The following is an 18,244-nucleotide window of genomic DNA, read 5'->3' as shown; positions in this document are numbered from 1 at the left end:
TTATTTTTCAATAATGTAGGAAAATTACATTAAATCACATTAAATTGTATTAATCACATTAACCTAATATTTTATATTTCAAATGCCATAAAAATCTAAACAATTATATCTAATCAAAAAGCTTTATTTTCAAGATTTGACATTTTAGTTTTATCAAGAGCCCAAACTTCCTGATCTCCATTGCCAAACTTCGAACTTTTAAAAGAAACAATAACTTGCAGAATGAAGGTGCACATTTGAATTTCAACTTTCGGAAAAAGGACAAATTTTACATAACTTCCACCCACAGTAATAATTTTTTGAGACACCGCAGACCCTTTTGCGTCAGCCATGCATGCATAATAAATTTGATGAGACAATGATTGACATTATTCAGAACGATTAGCATGTGATTTGAATTAGGTGAAGGAAGGTCCTTTCTCGCTGCTGATTGGTCCTATACATAAAGCGAATTCATGGAGGTCAGTGCCTGGGTTTCATGACACAATGTCCCGTCTGTCCACTAGTCATCAGTGTGTGTGTCATAGTATTGACCCTCAGCCCTCGCCCTGTGTCCTAAACAACCAAACGCAGCGTCAGCAATGCAGAGCACTTCAGTTCCTGTCAAAAGCCCTTTGGAGGGTTTGTCCATTCGGTTGGATGATCACTCATGCCCTCTAGTGTTCAGATTACAATAAGGCGAGGGAAAATATGTTTGCCATTGCGTTGGCAGATATTTCTTTACTTGCAGTCATTGTGAATTTATTTGAAGTGAAGACATTATGAAAGCTGTTTCATGGTGCCACAAATAAAATAAAAAAATATATATTTTACACGAAATTTGTCATATAGGTTTCACCCATTTTTGGTTGTTTGTCGTGTATTTTAATGCATTATACTTTTTAAAAGGTGTAATACTAATATAAGTAACTGTGGTTATAATCATTCATGAGATCATACAATGCATTATAAGGTGCATTACAAGGCACAATTATTGCAATAAAAATACTTTTATAATGCATCATCCATAAAGGCTTTACGTTTTAACGTTATTTTTTTTGTTGTTGTTTTGCTTGGAATATTGTGCACTAATGAATCATTCCCAATAAAACCTGCGTGTGAATGTATTCTTGTTGGTTTTGTGAATAATTGCATTTGTGTGTCTCTGTGTCAGTGCTGGCGTGGGCAGGACAGGAACGTTCATCGTCATTGATGCCATGATTGACATGATGGACACCGAGCAGAAGGTGGACGTCTCCGGTTTCGTGTCACGGATACGAGAGCAGAGATCGCAGCTCATTCAGACAGATGTGAGTTACGCATGACGTCGGTTTTTGCATAATTCTTCATCTACCTACTTCATTTTTTATTGTCATCATAGAAAATAACAGGTGGTGGAAGCTGTTATCTAGAAGTCATACATGTTTAAAGGTGTACTGAATGTGTGTGTGTGTGTGTGTTATAGTTGCAGTACTCATTCATCTATCAGGCTCTGCTGGAGTACTTCCTGTACGGGGACACAGAGCTGGACGTGTCTTCTCTGGAGGGTCACCTGCAGAAACTCCACAACACCAATGCTCCGCTTGACCGCGTGGGCCTGGAGGAGGAGTTTAAGGTGAGGATTTTTACTGACACTAGTGGTGTGTAGACAGAGACTGATATAAACAACCCGAACATGAAAATGTACATTCACTCTCTGACAGTAGATGGCTCTTATTGAACAGCAGAAATGTACCCAGTAAACAAAGCAGCTGCGCTGGTAACATACACACTGAACAGTTGCAGGAATGGCATCCGCACAATACGAGACTCATTCCTGAATTTGCGATGGACGGCATGGTAACCGCAGCAAAGCTCTGCCTAGTGTGTACTTGTTGATTGATCTGGATTTTATGGATTTCTGTTTTTTCAGAAACTGACAAACATGCGTATAATGAAGGAAAACATGAGGACGGGCAACCTGCCTGCCAACATGAAGAAAAACAGAGTCCTTCAGATCATTCCATGTGAGTTTAAGATCTTCAGCACTCGTGAACATCAAAAACCCTGAATGAATTATGCCAGTTAATCAAAAAAAACGATGTTAAATATTAGTTGAAGAAAGTTTTTAGGAACGTGTGTATATATATATATATATATATATATATATATATATATATATATATATATATATATATATATATATATATATATATATATACCAGGCAGGAGGTTAAGAGAAAGACCAAAGAGGAGGATTATGGATGAACTGAAGGAGGACATGAAGGTAGTCTGAGAGAAGAGGATAGGACTAGTGGAGGCAGATGATTCGCTGTGACGACCCCTGAAGGGAACAGCCGAAAGAAGAAGACGACACTATATTGCCAGAAGTATAGGGACACCCCTCCAAATTATTGAATTCAGGTGTTCCAATCACTTCCATGGCCACAGGTGTATAAAATCAAGCACTAGAATGGGTCGCTCTCAGGAGCTCAGTGAACTGAAGTGATTTTACCTGTGATTGGTTGCCACTGTGTAATAAGTCCATTTGTGAAATTCCCTTTATACTAAATATTTTACGGTCAACTGTAAGGGGTATTATAGTAAAGTGAGCGCAATTAGGAAAAACAGCAACTCAGCCACAAAGTGATTTCTATAAAATAACAGAGTGGGGTCAGCACATGCTGAGGGTCACGGTGTGCAGAAGTCAATATCTACAGACCTCCAAACTTCGTGTGGTCTTCAGATGAGCTCAAGAACAGTGAGTAGAGAGATTCATGGAATGGGTTTTTATGGCCAAGCAGCTCATCCAAGCCTTACATCACCAAGTGCAATGGAAACCGTGGGATACAGTGGTGTAAAGCATGCCGCCAATGAACTCTAGATTAGGGGAGTTGGTTCTCTGGAGTGACCAATCACGCTTCTGTTGCCATGAGAACGGGACTTGCCTGACTGCATTGTGCGAAGTGTAAAGTTTGGTGGAGGAGAGATTATGGTGTGAGGTTGTTTATCAGGGGCTGGGCTTGGCCTTTTAGTTCCAGTGAAATTAACTCTTATGCTTCAGCATACCAATACATTTTTATGCTCCCAACTTGGGGATGGTCCCTTCCCGTTACAAAATTACTGCGCACCAGTGCACAAAGCGTCGGTCCATAAAGACATGGATAAACGAGTTTGGTGTGGAGGAACTTGAGTGTCCTGCACAGAGTCCTGACCTCAACCTGATAAAACACCTTTGATTTAAGAGCTTAGATTGCAAGACAGGCTCGTCCAACATCAGTGCCTGACCTCACAAATGCGCTTCTAGAAGACCAGTCAAAAATTCCCATAAACACACTCCTAGACCTTGTGGAAAGACCCAGAAGAGTTGAAGCTGTTATAGCTGAGAAGGGTGGGCCAACTCCATATTAAACCCTACGGATTAAGAATGGGATGTTCTTAAAAGTTCATGTACATGTAAAGGCAGGCGTCCCAAAACTTTTGGCAATATAGTGTATTTAATGTCTAAAGCCCCTTTCACACTGCACATCGGACCCGCAATATTCCCGGAACATTGCCGGGTCGCCTTCTGTGTGAAAGCAACCACGTCCCGGAATTGATTACCGAATTGAACCCGGGTCAGGGACCTAGTAACATTGCGAGGTTCGACCCGGGACGAGCGCTGTGTGAACAAAAGCCAAAACTAATGCCGCAACGTGTACGTAGTTATCGTGCGACTCCTAGAGCTTGTTTTTTCAATAATACAACCCTGCAGTGCCAGAAGAGCTCGTCGGTGTTTTAAACGCAGAGAGTGTTCGTATACAAAAGAAGATAAAATTAAACAAGCAGAAACGTGCGCAAACTGGACACAAGTCGAGACCACGGAGCTCCTTACTATCCGCGCTGAAGCTGAGATCGCTCGCCATTATACGTCACATCAGGATGTCACGTGTCAACTCGATCCGGGACCGTTACGCGTTGTGTGTGAAAGCGCACATATTGCGGTATTTCGCTGGCAGTGTGAATGGACCAAATCTAGCGGCCCGGGAACAAATGCCGGGTCGCATTATCCGTGTATTTGCCGGAATCGCAGTGTGAAAGGGGCTTAAGTGTAAGATTTATAATCTGAATGGACTTTCTTTCCATCTGTCAAATGCATGTTATTGTGCTGCCCCGCTTTGTTTACAAGGAAGTTAATCAGAAATCTCTCTTCCTTCTCCTGTTCGTCTTGTGCCTTCAGTTGTAATCATAAGACATGCAGTTCAAAACACCCCAAACAAGCTTATGCTAGAGGTCAATAAGGTAATTTATGTTTTATTTGATGGCTTTTCTCATTCATTTGTTCAGATGATTTTAATCGAGTCATCCTATCAATGAGAAGAGGTCAGGAGTTCACAGATTATATCAACGCATCTTTCATTGATGTAAGTACTTAAGGACTCTTCAAGTTTTTTTTTTTCAGAGGCGTTTCATGATGAAACATTAAAGAAATATGCATTGTTTTCTTTCAACACAAGACCAGGGATACTTCTTAAGAAAGTAAATAGGATAGGAATTTTTAAAAATTCTGAAAGTTTTCTTAGGGCTTGAGTTATTATTTGGGTTAGTCTGTGACTGGTCCAAAAATGTCAGATTACCATCCACAAATATTTCTTACCTGGCAGCCATGGACCAGTATGTAACTTTTTGTTGTTGTTGTTGTTGTTTTTTGATTGGAAAACATCAAATGGTAAAAACTCTCCTAGATTAAACTTCTAATGTTAAAACTTTCACTGATATAAAAGCTGTTGAACAAAAGTGTGTTTAGTAGACATTTGAATTAAATGATTAATATTGCTGTAAGTAAAATTGTGAAATATTATTCCAAATTTAAAAAAATATATATATATTTGAAAATATTGTAAAGTGTAATTTATTTATGTGATCAAAGCTGAATTTTTAGCATCATAACTACAGTCTTCAGTGTCACATGATCCTTCAGAAATCATTCTAATAGGTGGATGAAAACAGTACATTTTTCAACAGTAAATATAGAGTTTAAAAGAACAGCATTTATTAGAAATTGAAGTCTTTTGTGACATTATAAATGTCTTTACTGTCACCTTTGATCAAATGAATGCATGCTTGCTGAATGAAAGTATTCATTTATTTTGTCTCTTACATTAGTTTGAGTCAGACTATTCTCTTGTATTACGTATTATGTGGCATTTCCCAATAAAATGTCAAATATTTTTGCTCCAAGTCCAGTTTTGTATTCTTATTTTTGATCTGTAGTATTCATATACATCTCATGTGTTATGTTTGTCAGGGGTACCGGCAGAAGGACTATTTCATCGCCACACAGGGTCCTCTGTCGCACACGGTGGATGATTTCTGGAGAATGGTTTGGGAATGGAAGTGTCACTCAATCGTGATGCTAACAGAACTGCAGGAGAGAGATCAGGTACAAACACACACGTTACAAATCCAGTTGTGCAGACACTTACAAAACTTCTAAGAATAAATCCTGTCAGCTTTGTCATTCGGAGTGTGTGTGTGTGTGTGTTGCAGGACAAGTGTTTTCAGTACTGGCCTACTGAGGATTCAGTGACTTACGGGGACTTCACGGTGGAGATTAAAGGAGACACGCTGTGTGACACGTTCAGTCTCAGAGATCTGGTGCTCACATACGGCCCGGTGAGAGTGCATTATGATCTTATTTGCATTACAATGGCTAATATTGCATACCGTTCCAATTGCATCAAGTCGCTTTGGTATACTTTTGGAGTTGATATGTGGAGGCCACACGAATGAATTGCAATGCATGTTGGTGTGTTTTTCTAACAGGAGAAGCAGACACGTTTGGTTCGGCACTTTCATTTCCACGGCTGGCCAGAGATCGGAATCCCAGCCGAAGGCAAAGGGATGATCGACATCATCGCATCGGTGCAGAAACAACAGCAGCAGTCGGGAAACCACCCCATCGTCGTGCACTGCAGGTAAAACTAACTGAACTCATTCCACAGGCCAGGGTTTCCCAAACTGGAGGACACCAGTTAGTAAAAATCAGCGTTGAAATGATATCACTCACCAGTTGCTCTTACATTTTTATGAACTTTGACAATGCATGACGTGACGCAAGTCAAGTCAATTCACCTTTATTTATATAGCGCTTTTACAATGCACATTGTTTCAAAGCAGCTTCACAGTTTTAACAGGAACATAATGCAACAGAATTTGATTCGGCTGTACAGCCGCTCTGGAGAAAACAGGGATGTCATCCAGCTCAGTTCAATTATCATATAGTGTCACTGGCCCTCATTTATCAATCTTGCGTAGAAACGGGCGTATATGTTGGCGTAAGATTATGCTTACACTCCTCTCACCGCCTGATTTATGAAACTGTGCGCACCTCTGCAATTCAGGTGTACGCAATACTTGCCCTTGATAAATCCCGCGGCTGAAAACGATCGTCATTAGAATAACACGCCCCTATATATTCAAGTCTCCCGCACGCCCTCATTTTACGCCATGGACAAACAGAAGACGGCAAAGAAGCGAAACTTCTCTGACGTGGAGATCGGGCGCGCTCAATCATCTCTTTAGTCCACTAGTCAGGGCACTGATTAGGACATAAGTCAACGGGCTGACTCCCTGATCAGTGCTCTGACTACTGAACTATTGAGATGATTGAGATGCGCCCATCGAGACCATCACCATGGAAAAAACCCGAAATTGTTTTATTTGGGAGTTTAAAGAGTGGGATTAAAGGCACCTACAAAAACAAAATATGGACCCAAATTACGAGTAGCTACTGTTAGTGTGGGGGTTGAGAAGCGCACTCCAGCAGTTTAAATAGCTGTTTGGATGATAAATTACCATCACAATGCATTATTTTACAGCACGTTTTGAAACAATTAGCATTTAATTTCGTATCACGGCACATGTATTGGGGTGTACAATAGTGATGATGATGTGATGTGGAGTAAGATTCATTCACATTAATAATTACATGACAATTTGTAAGATTCTTTTTCTTATTATTATGATTATTATTCTTAATGACGCTTGTTATTTAGAAGAAGAATGCCGTTTTTATTGATTTAATTATTATTTAAAAGAGGCCATTTTTATTATTTTGTCAGTCTGAATTATTTTAGTCCCAGTCCGTGCGCAGCTGCTGGGCCAGACGGGCCTGAAACGTCAGATAAAGCGCACAGGCTCGCGACTGGAGGAATACATATGCCTACAGATCAAACACTTTGGTAAAGTCACACAAATTAAACATTGACGTTCATGTTACACAAAAATAAACACTGAATGTTGTTGTTGTGGTTTTTAACAGTGGGTCATATAGCATATCTTGTCAGTGCGTTTTGTGGTGTTAGGAATTGTTTTTCTGCGCATTTTCCCACTAACTCAAACGTGCGTACACCACCTCCTGAGCTGGCGTAGGATTTGAGCGTGCCGTACGCCAACGTCCATATTGATAAATCTCAAAGTCACCTTGGGTTTGGGTGTACGCAAGGTGTACGCTGGAAATTTGGTGTACGCACTTTTGATAAATGAGGGCCATTGTGTGGAGGGCAGTAAAATAGTTTCAATTTAAGTGTTCCCAAATGAGCAAAAGCCAAAGGCGACCGTGGCAAGGAACCAAAACTCCTTCAGGGCCCGAATAGAGAAAAAAAACCTTGCCAACATCACAATGCACTTACACAGTCACAACGTTCCTCCTGTGAACGCTCGAACGACCAAATAAGGTTCCACTTTATTTTACACTTACCTAAGAAAATAGTGGGTAATATTAGGCAACTACATGTGTTAAGGTTAGGTTTAGGGATAAAGGATCAGAGTTACTTATTACTCAGTTATTGTAATTACTATAATAAGTACATCCGTTGGGAACAGGGCTGTAAAATAAAGTGCTATCAGACCAGAAGATCTGATTTATAGCTGAAAAATATTAGCATTTTTCTTAAACACATCATTTCTTTTTCTAAAAATCTGTAAAAAGTCATCAGGGATAGCATGAGGATGAATTTTCATTTTAGCAGTTTGCATTTAAACCTTGTTGAAATGGACAGGTACTTGTGCTCAACCAGCTCTTATGTGGTGTGTGTGTGTGTGTGTGTGTGTGTGTGTGTGTGTGTGTGTGTGTGTGTGTGTGTGTGTGTGTGTGTGTGTGTGTGTGTGTGTGTGTGTGTGTGTGTGTGTGTGTGTGTGTGTGTGTGTGTGTGTGTGTGTGTGTGTGCGTGTGTGTGTGTGTGCGCGCGCGTGTGTGCGCGTGTGCGTGTGCGTGTGCGTGTGCGTGTTCCGCAGTGCCGGAGCGGGTCGGACCGGTACGTTTATCGCTCTCAGTAATATTCTGGAGCGAGTGAAAGCCGAGGGTTTGCTGGATGTGTTTCAGACTGTGAAAAGTTTACGAATGCAGCGGCCACACATGGTGCAGACAGTGGTCAGTTCAACCCTTCACACACACTCATTCACATGCACAACGCAGTCCATCGCTTCTGCTAGAATACTACAATAAAAATGTGCTAACTTGCTATTACATCCATACATATTACAATATGTACAATAAAAGTGACAAAATGACAGAAGGATTCTGAAAGCATCTTACGTCTTTGAAAGCAGTTTTTATTAATTTTACGTTTAATTCAATTAATGAAATAATAATAATATAACCGAATTAGTAATATTGAAAAAATATTTTTAATGTCAAACTAATATGAAATTAATACATTTTAGTATGATTTAATACAAGTAATATAAATCAGTCAAATAATATAAATTAATAGTAATTCATTAATTAATTCATGTATTGTGACTTAATTGAAGTGTTAACCCCTAACAGTTTTGAACAGAAGTAATATAAATGAATGAAATCATAGTAGTATAAATTAATTTTAATTTAACATTGAATGTCTTAATATAAATTTTATATGAATTTAATAATTAATTGCATTAATATTTAATACAAGCAAATTAATACAATTTAATACAATAAATTAATTGGTAATTTTGATTAAATTAATATTTTTAATATCGCAACCATGATCAAAATAATAGTTTTAATGTCAATCCTGAATTAATTTAATATTAAATAATTTCATTGACTAAATTCAAGTAATACAAATTAATTAAATAATAATACTATAAATGAATCGGTAATATTGAAAACTATTTTATTGTCAATTTGATATGAGTTCACTTATTCATTGTATTATGATTTAATGCAACCAATATAAATCAGCTAAACATTATTAGGATAAATAAATTGGCAATATTATTAATATCACATCCATTAATTAAAATAATTGTTTTAATGTCAGTTCCCATTTATTATGGCGTAATTCAAGTAATATAAATGAAAGAAATAATAATATTAATAATATAAATATTTTAATTTCAGTTATATATGAATTTAATAATTAATTTCATTATGATTTGGATTTTTATGATGCAATTTTTATGTTTGGATTTTTATGATGCATTTTATGATGCAAGTAATAAAAATCAGCTTAATAATATACATTATAAGTATAACTGTAATGTCAATTCCGAATGAATTGTACTGACTTAATTCAAGTTATATAATAATATAAATTATGAATTTATCATTAGACAAATAAAGGATGATTCATATTAAAACATAAAAAATAAATAAACAATAAAACGTTAACAACAGCTGAAGTAACAGTCATATTTGATGGCTATCGAAGCAAGCATCTGTAATAAAGTTGTGTGTGTGTGTGTGTGTGTGTGTTCTTCTCACTGTTGTTTCTTTCGGCCCGCAGGAACAGTATGACTTCTGCTACAGAGTGGTACAGGACTTTGTCGACATTTTCTCAGACTATGCCAATTTCAAATGATCTGATCTGCCTTAAATGTTTGAGTTTGATGCTTTTTTACACACCAGTCGCTCAGGATTTTACACCGCGACCGGAAGATAATTACGCTCTATTTTGCTATGCACTTCTCCTCGATGTTACTAAAATACCATATCTATCTGTAATATACTAAGGCTACTAAAGTTTTAAAATCTGTACATTGTTTCGTCTCCTTTATAACATATTTAAATGGGTTATTTTATTTTTGATCATTCCAGTCGGGCTTCTGTTGTTACTGTAAAATAGTGTTTCGTCTGTCTGTTTGTTCAACTAATTTGTATTTTTTATTACGCGATTCATGTAGAATTTGTAAAGCTGTAGGTGGTATGTATTTATGCACTGTTGCAGACGGGACATCCTGCGAGATAAAGCATGTATGTGAATGTTCCATGCCATTTTATTTATTAGATAAAGAGTTATCGTCTTACATTTTATGAGAGATATCATTGTGTCAAAAAGTTGTTTTATTCCTGTCTTTAACATTGTGCTCATCAGCCAAGATTTTCAAGTTTGGTTTCAAAGCAGCAAATATACCCATCGCATAAAGAGAGCGAGAGAGATTATTTTGGTTTTACAGGATACGGCTAAAGTATTAAGAAAGGCACAAACACATTTCCATGGTTTAACATCAGCAAGAGTTTATATAAGATGTGATCTTGCACAGAAACAACAACTGTATAAGACTCTGACCTCTGACCTTAAACGCCCTGCCTCTGTTTCGCTGAGAATGATGCTGAGAAAAACTGCACAGGTTTTTAAAGCACACACACGTCACTGATTGTTTGCCTTGCAGAAGGCCAAGGATTTACAAATAAATGAACAAATGCATTATGAAATCGCATCGCTGTCTTATTTTTGTTGGGCTTATTTGCTAAATTGAGGTGTAGTCAGCTCCACAAATGAACAATCACAACAAAGTAAAAATAAATGCATATATAAAATAATAAAAATGGCTAAATGAAATTGAAAAAAGTATAATTAAAATTACAATTAAATATTAATTTGCTTTAAATGGGTTAATAATAATAATACAAATATGATTTAAAATATGAAACATAGTTAAAAAAAAGTTTAATTGTCTTAAAATATATATTATTTAAATTGTTTAAACATACACACATAATGCTAATGGCTAAATAAAGTGTAATATGCTTTTAAAATGCTAATAATAATAATGATAAAGAAATGACCAAAAATGTTTTGGTCAACTTTAAATAGCTTTTAAAATTTAAAAAGGTTTAATCAACACAAAACACACACACACACACACACACACACACACACACACACACACACACACACACACACACACACACACACACACACACAAACTGTTTATGACTGAAAACCTTGAAATATAACATTTTACTCAAAGAAATGATGCAACTATGTGAACAAGTTGCAGTGAAATTACCAAGCAAATATTACCAAGCAATGCGTCTGGGTATGAATGGGATCATAAGTTTAAAGAAAACAATTTACTCTTATGTATTCATTAACTTAATTCATTCAATCATTTTTTTTTTTAATTTCAATTAATTTAATACAGGATTGTGGGATATATAAGGCAGTAATGGATAACATCTCAGTAGACAGATAATATTATGGAAGCCCTTCCTCCACCTAATACTGCTTAATGAACGCTGAATGTCCCAATGTGCATTCTATCCACCCCATCTGCCCTAAATAGTGTTGAAAATGACTAATGTCACGTACTATTTAGGATGGATATTATGCACACTGGGACGGGTAGGTAGCACAGCAACTGCAGCCCATTAAACAGCTAGACTTGCCATCAGCAAACCTGCAGCTACTGCCCTCTGGTGGAGATGTTTGTTTGCGTTATTGCTACAGTCGTTTTTAAATGTGTTTATAAATATACAGTAATATATAGATATATAACCAGAATGAAAGAAGATGTAAATATAGCTATGCCCAAGGTATTTGACAAAACAAAAGGTATTTGAGCGCCAAAAGACTCCGCGCTTCCGTAGTTCAGTCAGTAGGTGTCACTGTTGTGTTTCTGTTTCTGAGGTGTAGGCCTAAAATCCTCCCTTGAAGAAATGGCTCCGATCTCTGGTAAATAATGTTACACTGGATTCATTTAGCAGAGTTTTATTTACACAAACCGTGTACCGATGCAAGAAAGTGCCATGATATTGGATGTATTTGTTGACATCCTGAAACATTTCTGGTAAGTAATGCTTTCTCGTTTGTTTTGGTGTTGAAGTGTAGGGGGGGAGCCTAACCTAACATTTTGTAAATCCACTTTGAGCTCAAATAATTTTTCCCCACACATCTACTAAACTACAATTATGTGGCCTTGTTTTTTTTTTTAAATACAGTGTGTACTTTTTCTTCTGTATTTACAGCGAAAGAAGTGAAATGTGATAACATGCCCCACAGGTTGAGCACGTTGTAACATGACCTCTTATCTCTTAATATGACAGTTTAAAATGTTATCTGGTCTAATCCAAACAATATAAAAAGCAAACTAAAATATTTTGTCAATAAAATACAATTATTACCTTAAATATAACACAATATAATATAAAACAAGGGCAATTATTTTAAGTTATTTAATAATTAGGGACAATGCAAAACAGCAACACACAAAACATAGCCTAAAGCAAAATTTATAATTTATGATTATTTATTTACCCTTTTCTCGTGGTTTCTCAATAAAAGTCATTGCTAATGCCATAGAATAGCATGGCGGTGCACATTGTAACCAAAAATTGGGTAATATGCTGATGTATTTTATATTTTATGATAAAATGTGAAAGTGTCTTGTGTTCATCACAGACCTTATTTCTGCCATTAACAAAAACCCCTTTTAAAAAATCCATTCACTTTGGGATAATGGAACTGGTGCTAAAATGCTAACTCGTTTGTCATCATCATAACGACGTCACTTTATAGGCCATCAGGCAGTTTATAATCACACTGCTTTTCCTATTTTTAACAGTTACCTGTTCCGCGTGATGGCGTTTACTCTCCTCGACAGCCTCTGTTTTCCCAGTAGCCACTTATAGCAATCGCCTTTATCAAGACATAACAGCTTTAAAAAAAATCTGTGGTATAATACTGATGCATTGTATGTCGCAGAATAAAACATGAAAGTGTCTTGAGCTTGTTCACCACATTTTATCTGAAGGGAACAGCCGAAAGGAAAAGAAGAAACAAAACTAGCACTCTAGGGGTAATCTAGCACTCGGAGAGCGTTCCACCCATAGGGGCGGCCATTGCTAACCAAGCCATCACCTGCTGTTAGCATCCCATTGACTCCCATTCATTTTTGAGTCACTTTGACAGTGAATAACTTTACATCTGAGGCGTTTAAAGACTCCATTTGTCCATTGTTTATTTATAAAGAAACACGACAATGCATAAAAGGCTCCGTTACCTTGTATCTTACACTATCGCCCCTTAGAAGCTGTTTTTGTAAAAATAGGCTAACGATTGCGTCATAACCAACGCGACTCTGTCGCACAGTTGAGAAATTACCGTATAGACCGGAGGAGACGCTCGCAGGCAATCGTTTACTTGGAGACATTAAGTCTGATAAAGTCAAGGGGAAAAATGGGGAGAAGCCGATAGTGAGCCAAAAGCAACGGGAGAGAAAATATTTAAACAACGTGATTCAGATTTTACTTTCCACAACTACTAGAAGACCTACAGCTGTCAGACAGGTTGCTTACGTCACATCTACGTCGTCGAGCTCAGTTTGAGCCTGCGCAGTTCGCTCAGCCATCAGGAAGTGAATGCCTCTTATTGACCTCATTTTCCGCCGTTGAAGTCAATGGGATCGCTCTGTCCATTTATTTTACTGTCTATGCAAAAAACCCATTGCCTTTGGGACGAGGGAACCGTAAGTGCTACAATGCTAACTCACGGCCACGTTTTGGCCTACAAATATACGTCATCCCTGCACCACTCTATTTACTCTTACTACTTAAGGTTAAATAAATATTCAGCAATATTTTTGGCACAATGTTTTCTTTATGTAGTGTAGCGTTTATAAGGCAACTAGTAGGCTAAATACACTAAGTTTGTCATGCTAGCATGTATGTATGTTACAACCATGTCCATTTTGTTTATTCATCTGCTCTTCTGGGTCTCGCTGTCCACTGCTTGTGCATGGGAACGTCATAAGTGTAGGGTTTAGACATTGTTATGCAGTGAAAACCTCAGACTGACTGTTAAAACGAAGACCTTTACAATGAGAATCACTCCGAAGCACTTCAGTCCCTCCAGAGGTGTGTGCTCTTCACTTCCAATCCGGCTAAAGATACCAACTTTGGCTCTTGCTTTTCTCAGCATGCCTTTGTCCGAAGTGCTTTAATAAATTCTAATTTCATACAAAAGAATAAGAAACTACAGGAGGTTAGAATGAAAATGTGGATTCGTTTCTGCCAAAGCCCAGTAGAGAGACTGTACCCTAATAGAGCTGGGCATTAGGGGCCGAGCTCTGCCAACACGCCTCACGTATGGGACCACGCTTCAGAGTCGGTGTGTTCAAATGCAGTTAAAAACAAATGAAGCCGTCTCTTAAGATGAGAGCAGATTTAATTTGCTAACAGAGCCAGGTAGTCTGGAGTTTGAACGCCTGGAATGAATTATAAGGAAGGATTCATTGTTCATGTGTGTGTGATTATGCATACATATTGTGTCTTAATACATGCAGTGTTGTTTCAAGATCTTAAAGATTTTAAAATATTGACCTAGTTGGCTCGTGCAAAACCTTTGAGACAAAACAATCAACAAACACATTTAAATCAATGTAATGAGTGGCAATCTAAAACACAAACTACATGTAAGACTTTATTGTAAGTAAGGAAATGCCAGCGAACAAATATGATTAATCATTCTGTATTATTTATGCAATACAAACAATCACAGATGTTATTAATCAGTACAGTTCCAGCTTATCATGAATGCTGTCATTACTCTCCTTTTATCAAAATTAATTCCAATATGAATTTTTACCTACATTTTTCAAGCCACCACAAAAATAAAAGTTCTGTCATCATTTTTTACTTTCATGTGGAGCATTTCTTGGAACACAAATGGAGTTACTATGCTGTTTTTTCCCCACACATGTGAATGGGGCTCCATAAAAGTACCATATATTTTTGTTTAAGTAGTTTATATGATTTTTGCAATATATTCTAATCTACAGGATAATATACAACATCCTCCGATGTCGTTTGGCCTCTGAAGAGTTGGAAATATAATACATGAATCAATGCAAGTTTTATGGTCATTTTCATCCTTTTTTAGAGAGCATGCCAGTATGGAAAATAAAGCAAAATATGTCACGTTATTTTCTTGTAAGATCCAATGGGAGTTCCATACTTCAATATTCTATAAAACAGGTCGTATTGCTTCCGGTGCAGGTCTTTTGTATGTGCTTTGTTAAATATAGAGTCATTTATATGGCGCTTTTTACAATTCAGATCGTTTCAAAGCAGCAGTGATTACAGGAAATGAATGCAACATTACTGTTTTGGCTGTAGAAGAAAGTCATTGTCCAGTTTAAGTAAATTCAGCATTGATTCATTTCAATGGTAAAAAACATTAGCTATTCATCTAGACGCCGTTTACACAACACCATTTCCACACAAAAAAATGATTCTGGCCATTCATTTACACGACAATGACATTTTGTTGGGCTTAGAATGCAAACTTTGAAACAGGTTCAACGTTTTACTCAAGACACCTTCAAAGGAGCGAGCAAAGACGAGGAAAACCATTGTCCGTCGCATACGCAGATTGATTTGATTTGACGCAGATAAAGCAGTTTTTTAATGTTTCTTCTTCTCACTAACATTGAGATATTTAAATAGAATAAGATGCCAACACTAAAAAAATCTAGCTAGGTTAGCTGATTACCTTTAAAGTCCATAGATATCGCCGTCAGTTTGTACTGCAGGTAACACTTTCTCTGACAAGTGTGCATGAGGCAGAGCCAACCCATTGAATCTGGTTAACTTGTGTAGTTTGTTTCCACACAAGTTAACAGGTTGCATGCATGCTTTAGTTATTGGATGGTTGACTGGTGTGTTTATCTAGTTTTGTTCTGTGTTTTGTTGTTGGTGAATTTAGAGAACTTCTTGTAGAGGTTTAGTTAAGTCTCCAGTCGACACTTTGATTCAGCGTGTTAACAGTCATTTTTTATGTTTCGTACAATGACGCAGCTCTTGTGGGCTGTTCCCGGTCTGCAGTGGTCAGTGTCTGTCAACAGTGGTCCAAGGAAGGATCAGTGGAGAACCGGCCACAGGGTCATGGGCGGCCAAGGCTCATTGATGCACGTGGGGAGCGAAGGCTGGCCCGTGTTGTCTGATCAAACAGACGAGCTACTGGAGCTCAAATTGCTCAAGAAGTTAATGCTGGTTCTGATAGAAAGGTGTCACAGCAGCAACTCACACTTAATTACCCAAAAAAGTGATCAAGGGCATTGCTAGGTTTCTGTCAGTAACGGGCACTTGTGCAACTTGACATGAACATGAAATGAGTGAAAAAGACGGAATTAATGGACTTAAACGGAGCCTATGTTTACCCACTTGATGTTTGTCAGGTGGACAGTGACCGTAAACATGCATAATAGATTATACAGATAAGTAGTCATTCAGACAACCCACCGACTAGTTGGCTTTAAACGTTTTGCACATCACTAGCATTCACGCATGTGTGTCTTTTCTTCCTCTCTGTGTGAAGTTCTTGCTCTAATGTGCTCCTCAGAAGTGTGACTGGTTGTAGGTCGTCTGAAGTCGGAACGGCTCCCCTGATGCCAGACCTTGCTTCATTAAACCGCTTCTATAATTGCTCGACTCCAACACAAAACGCCTTGTATCTGTACATTTGCAAATTTCATTTAACCTTAGCCTCTCCTTCCGTACCCCCGGTGGATAATCACTTTGTTTACCACAAATTAAACTCGGCCTGATTGTTTACCAGCCGCAAAGTCCCACCACATTTCTAGAAGCCTCGTTTATTTATTTCAATAATCGCAGAGCAGGGAGTCATGTATATGCCGTGCTCATCTACATGAAAATTGTACAATTAACTTTTGATTAACCAGCTTGTTCGTTTTTTCCGCAGTTTCTCCCCGCGCTCTGCCGTGTAATGGCTAGTCTGAATTTTAATAAACGCCTTTAAATTGGGAGCGGCCCTTCCTTTGAGTCGCATGAATGCGAGCGAGCCGCTGCAGCGTTGAATAAACGCTCGCTAGAACAATAGCACAGGCTGCCAGTTTGTGGTGTCATCTTTAAGTATGCAAGGATGAAAGCCTTGCGATTTGTCCATCAAAACAAATAAGAAAGGAAGCCGCTAATTCAGATGGCAGGAAGTCAAGTGCTTTTGAGTGCCCACGCCACACGCTCCCCCCGTGCACATTGCTAATGACGGCGTGTGCGTGTGTATGTGTGTGTGCGTGCTACTGCGGGAGGTGGGGGTCCTCTCTGAAATTCTCTGTCACGTAGTGTACTTATCTCAAGTCTTGAGAACAATTAGGGTGGACAATAACTATAGAATGACTTTTTGTTGTGCGGCGGCTGCCTGTGGCAGCAGCGGAGTGCGATAACGCTGTCGGGAGACCGCCGGAAAGTCTCTCCAGACTCCGGCCGGGGCTGCAGACCCTCGATTTCTCTCTCCTCGGCCTCCGGTGCAGCGTGCACGGAAAGGTTGCACTTTTATGCTTCTGAATGAACAGCATCTTGACACGTTTCTTCTGGGAAACCATAAATCCCTTCGAGGAGATGAACAATAGGACTTGATTTGGAATACTTTTGTAAACAGGGTGGTAAACAACTAATGCAAAATCATTATCAGGCTCTTAAAGAAAATCTAAAGGTCACAGATTACAAATGCTACAGTTAACAATTGAGCTAATGTCATTCAGCTATTAATGAACTCAGTCAGAATGACTCTTCTGTGATCTAAAGACTTGTTGCAAATGTCAACAATAATTTTGATGAATGGCTTTTTGTACCATTATATTGCACTTTGAATCATTTAAAATTGTCTTAACGTGGATTATACTTCTTCCTGTTCATCTGTCACACTTCCAGCACATTGCATGTGGGATCATACCATACTCCATTTAGTGCTCTCTTGCTGATCATTTTAGCTCATTAGGATCATCAGGATATTACAATATTGCGCCCTGTTGGCCTAGTTATTGCACAGCTGCAATGGTAGTATGCTTTTCCTGATATACCCAATGTTTTTTAATGAAATACTAGCAAATTGTTTACTACATACTGTTCAGTATTCACTGTTAAGTACTAATTTAATAATTTAATAAAGTATTTTTAATAATAATAATGCAATGAAACAACATTTTCAAAAAGTAGTATGTACCGTGACAGGGCTCTATGCTAACTTTTTTCTTGAGGAGCACTTGTGCTCCTAATTAAAAAAAATTAGGAGCACAG

The 18,244-nt window shown here is 38.0% G+C and overlaps 1 protein-coding gene across 4 annotated transcripts in view; it reads left to right on the top strand.

Moving 5' to 3' along the window:
- The window catches only part of ptprea (protein tyrosine phosphatase receptor type Ea), a 101,919-nt gene extending 91,285 nt beyond the window's left edge, over window positions 1–10,634 (top strand). For all 4 annotated transcript variants that reach the window (XM_067430654.1, XM_067430651.1, XM_067430652.1 and 1 more), the window contains 9 exons: window positions 1,154–1,289; window positions 1,445–1,594; window positions 1,892–1,985; window positions 4,285–4,361; window positions 5,246–5,380; window positions 5,488–5,613; window positions 5,764–5,915; window positions 8,236–8,371; window positions 9,714–10,634. In XM_067430654.1, the coding sequence (XP_067286755.1) occupies window positions 1,154–1,289; window positions 1,445–1,594; window positions 1,892–1,985; window positions 4,285–4,361; window positions 5,246–5,380; window positions 5,488–5,613; window positions 5,764–5,915; window positions 8,236–8,371; window positions 9,714–9,788 (1,081 nt within the window). In that variant the 3' untranslated portion in view covers window positions 9,789–10,634. The remainder of the gene's footprint in view (window positions 1–1,153; window positions 1,290–1,444; window positions 1,595–1,891; window positions 1,986–4,284; window positions 4,362–5,245; window positions 5,381–5,487; window positions 5,614–5,763; window positions 5,916–8,235; window positions 8,372–9,713) is intronic.
- The last annotated feature ends 7,610 nt before the right edge of the window (window positions 10,635–18,244 follow it).

The sequence above is a fragment of the Pseudorasbora parva genome, chromosome 21 (assembly GCF_024679245.1).
Source record: "Pseudorasbora parva isolate DD20220531a chromosome 21, ASM2467924v1, whole genome shotgun sequence".
In the NCBI taxonomy this organism is placed as follows: domain Eukaryota; kingdom Metazoa; phylum Chordata; class Actinopteri; order Cypriniformes; family Gobionidae; genus Pseudorasbora; species Pseudorasbora parva.
The sequence above is the reverse complement of the archived record's forward strand: the minus strand, read 5'-3'. Positions and strand labels throughout refer to the sequence as shown.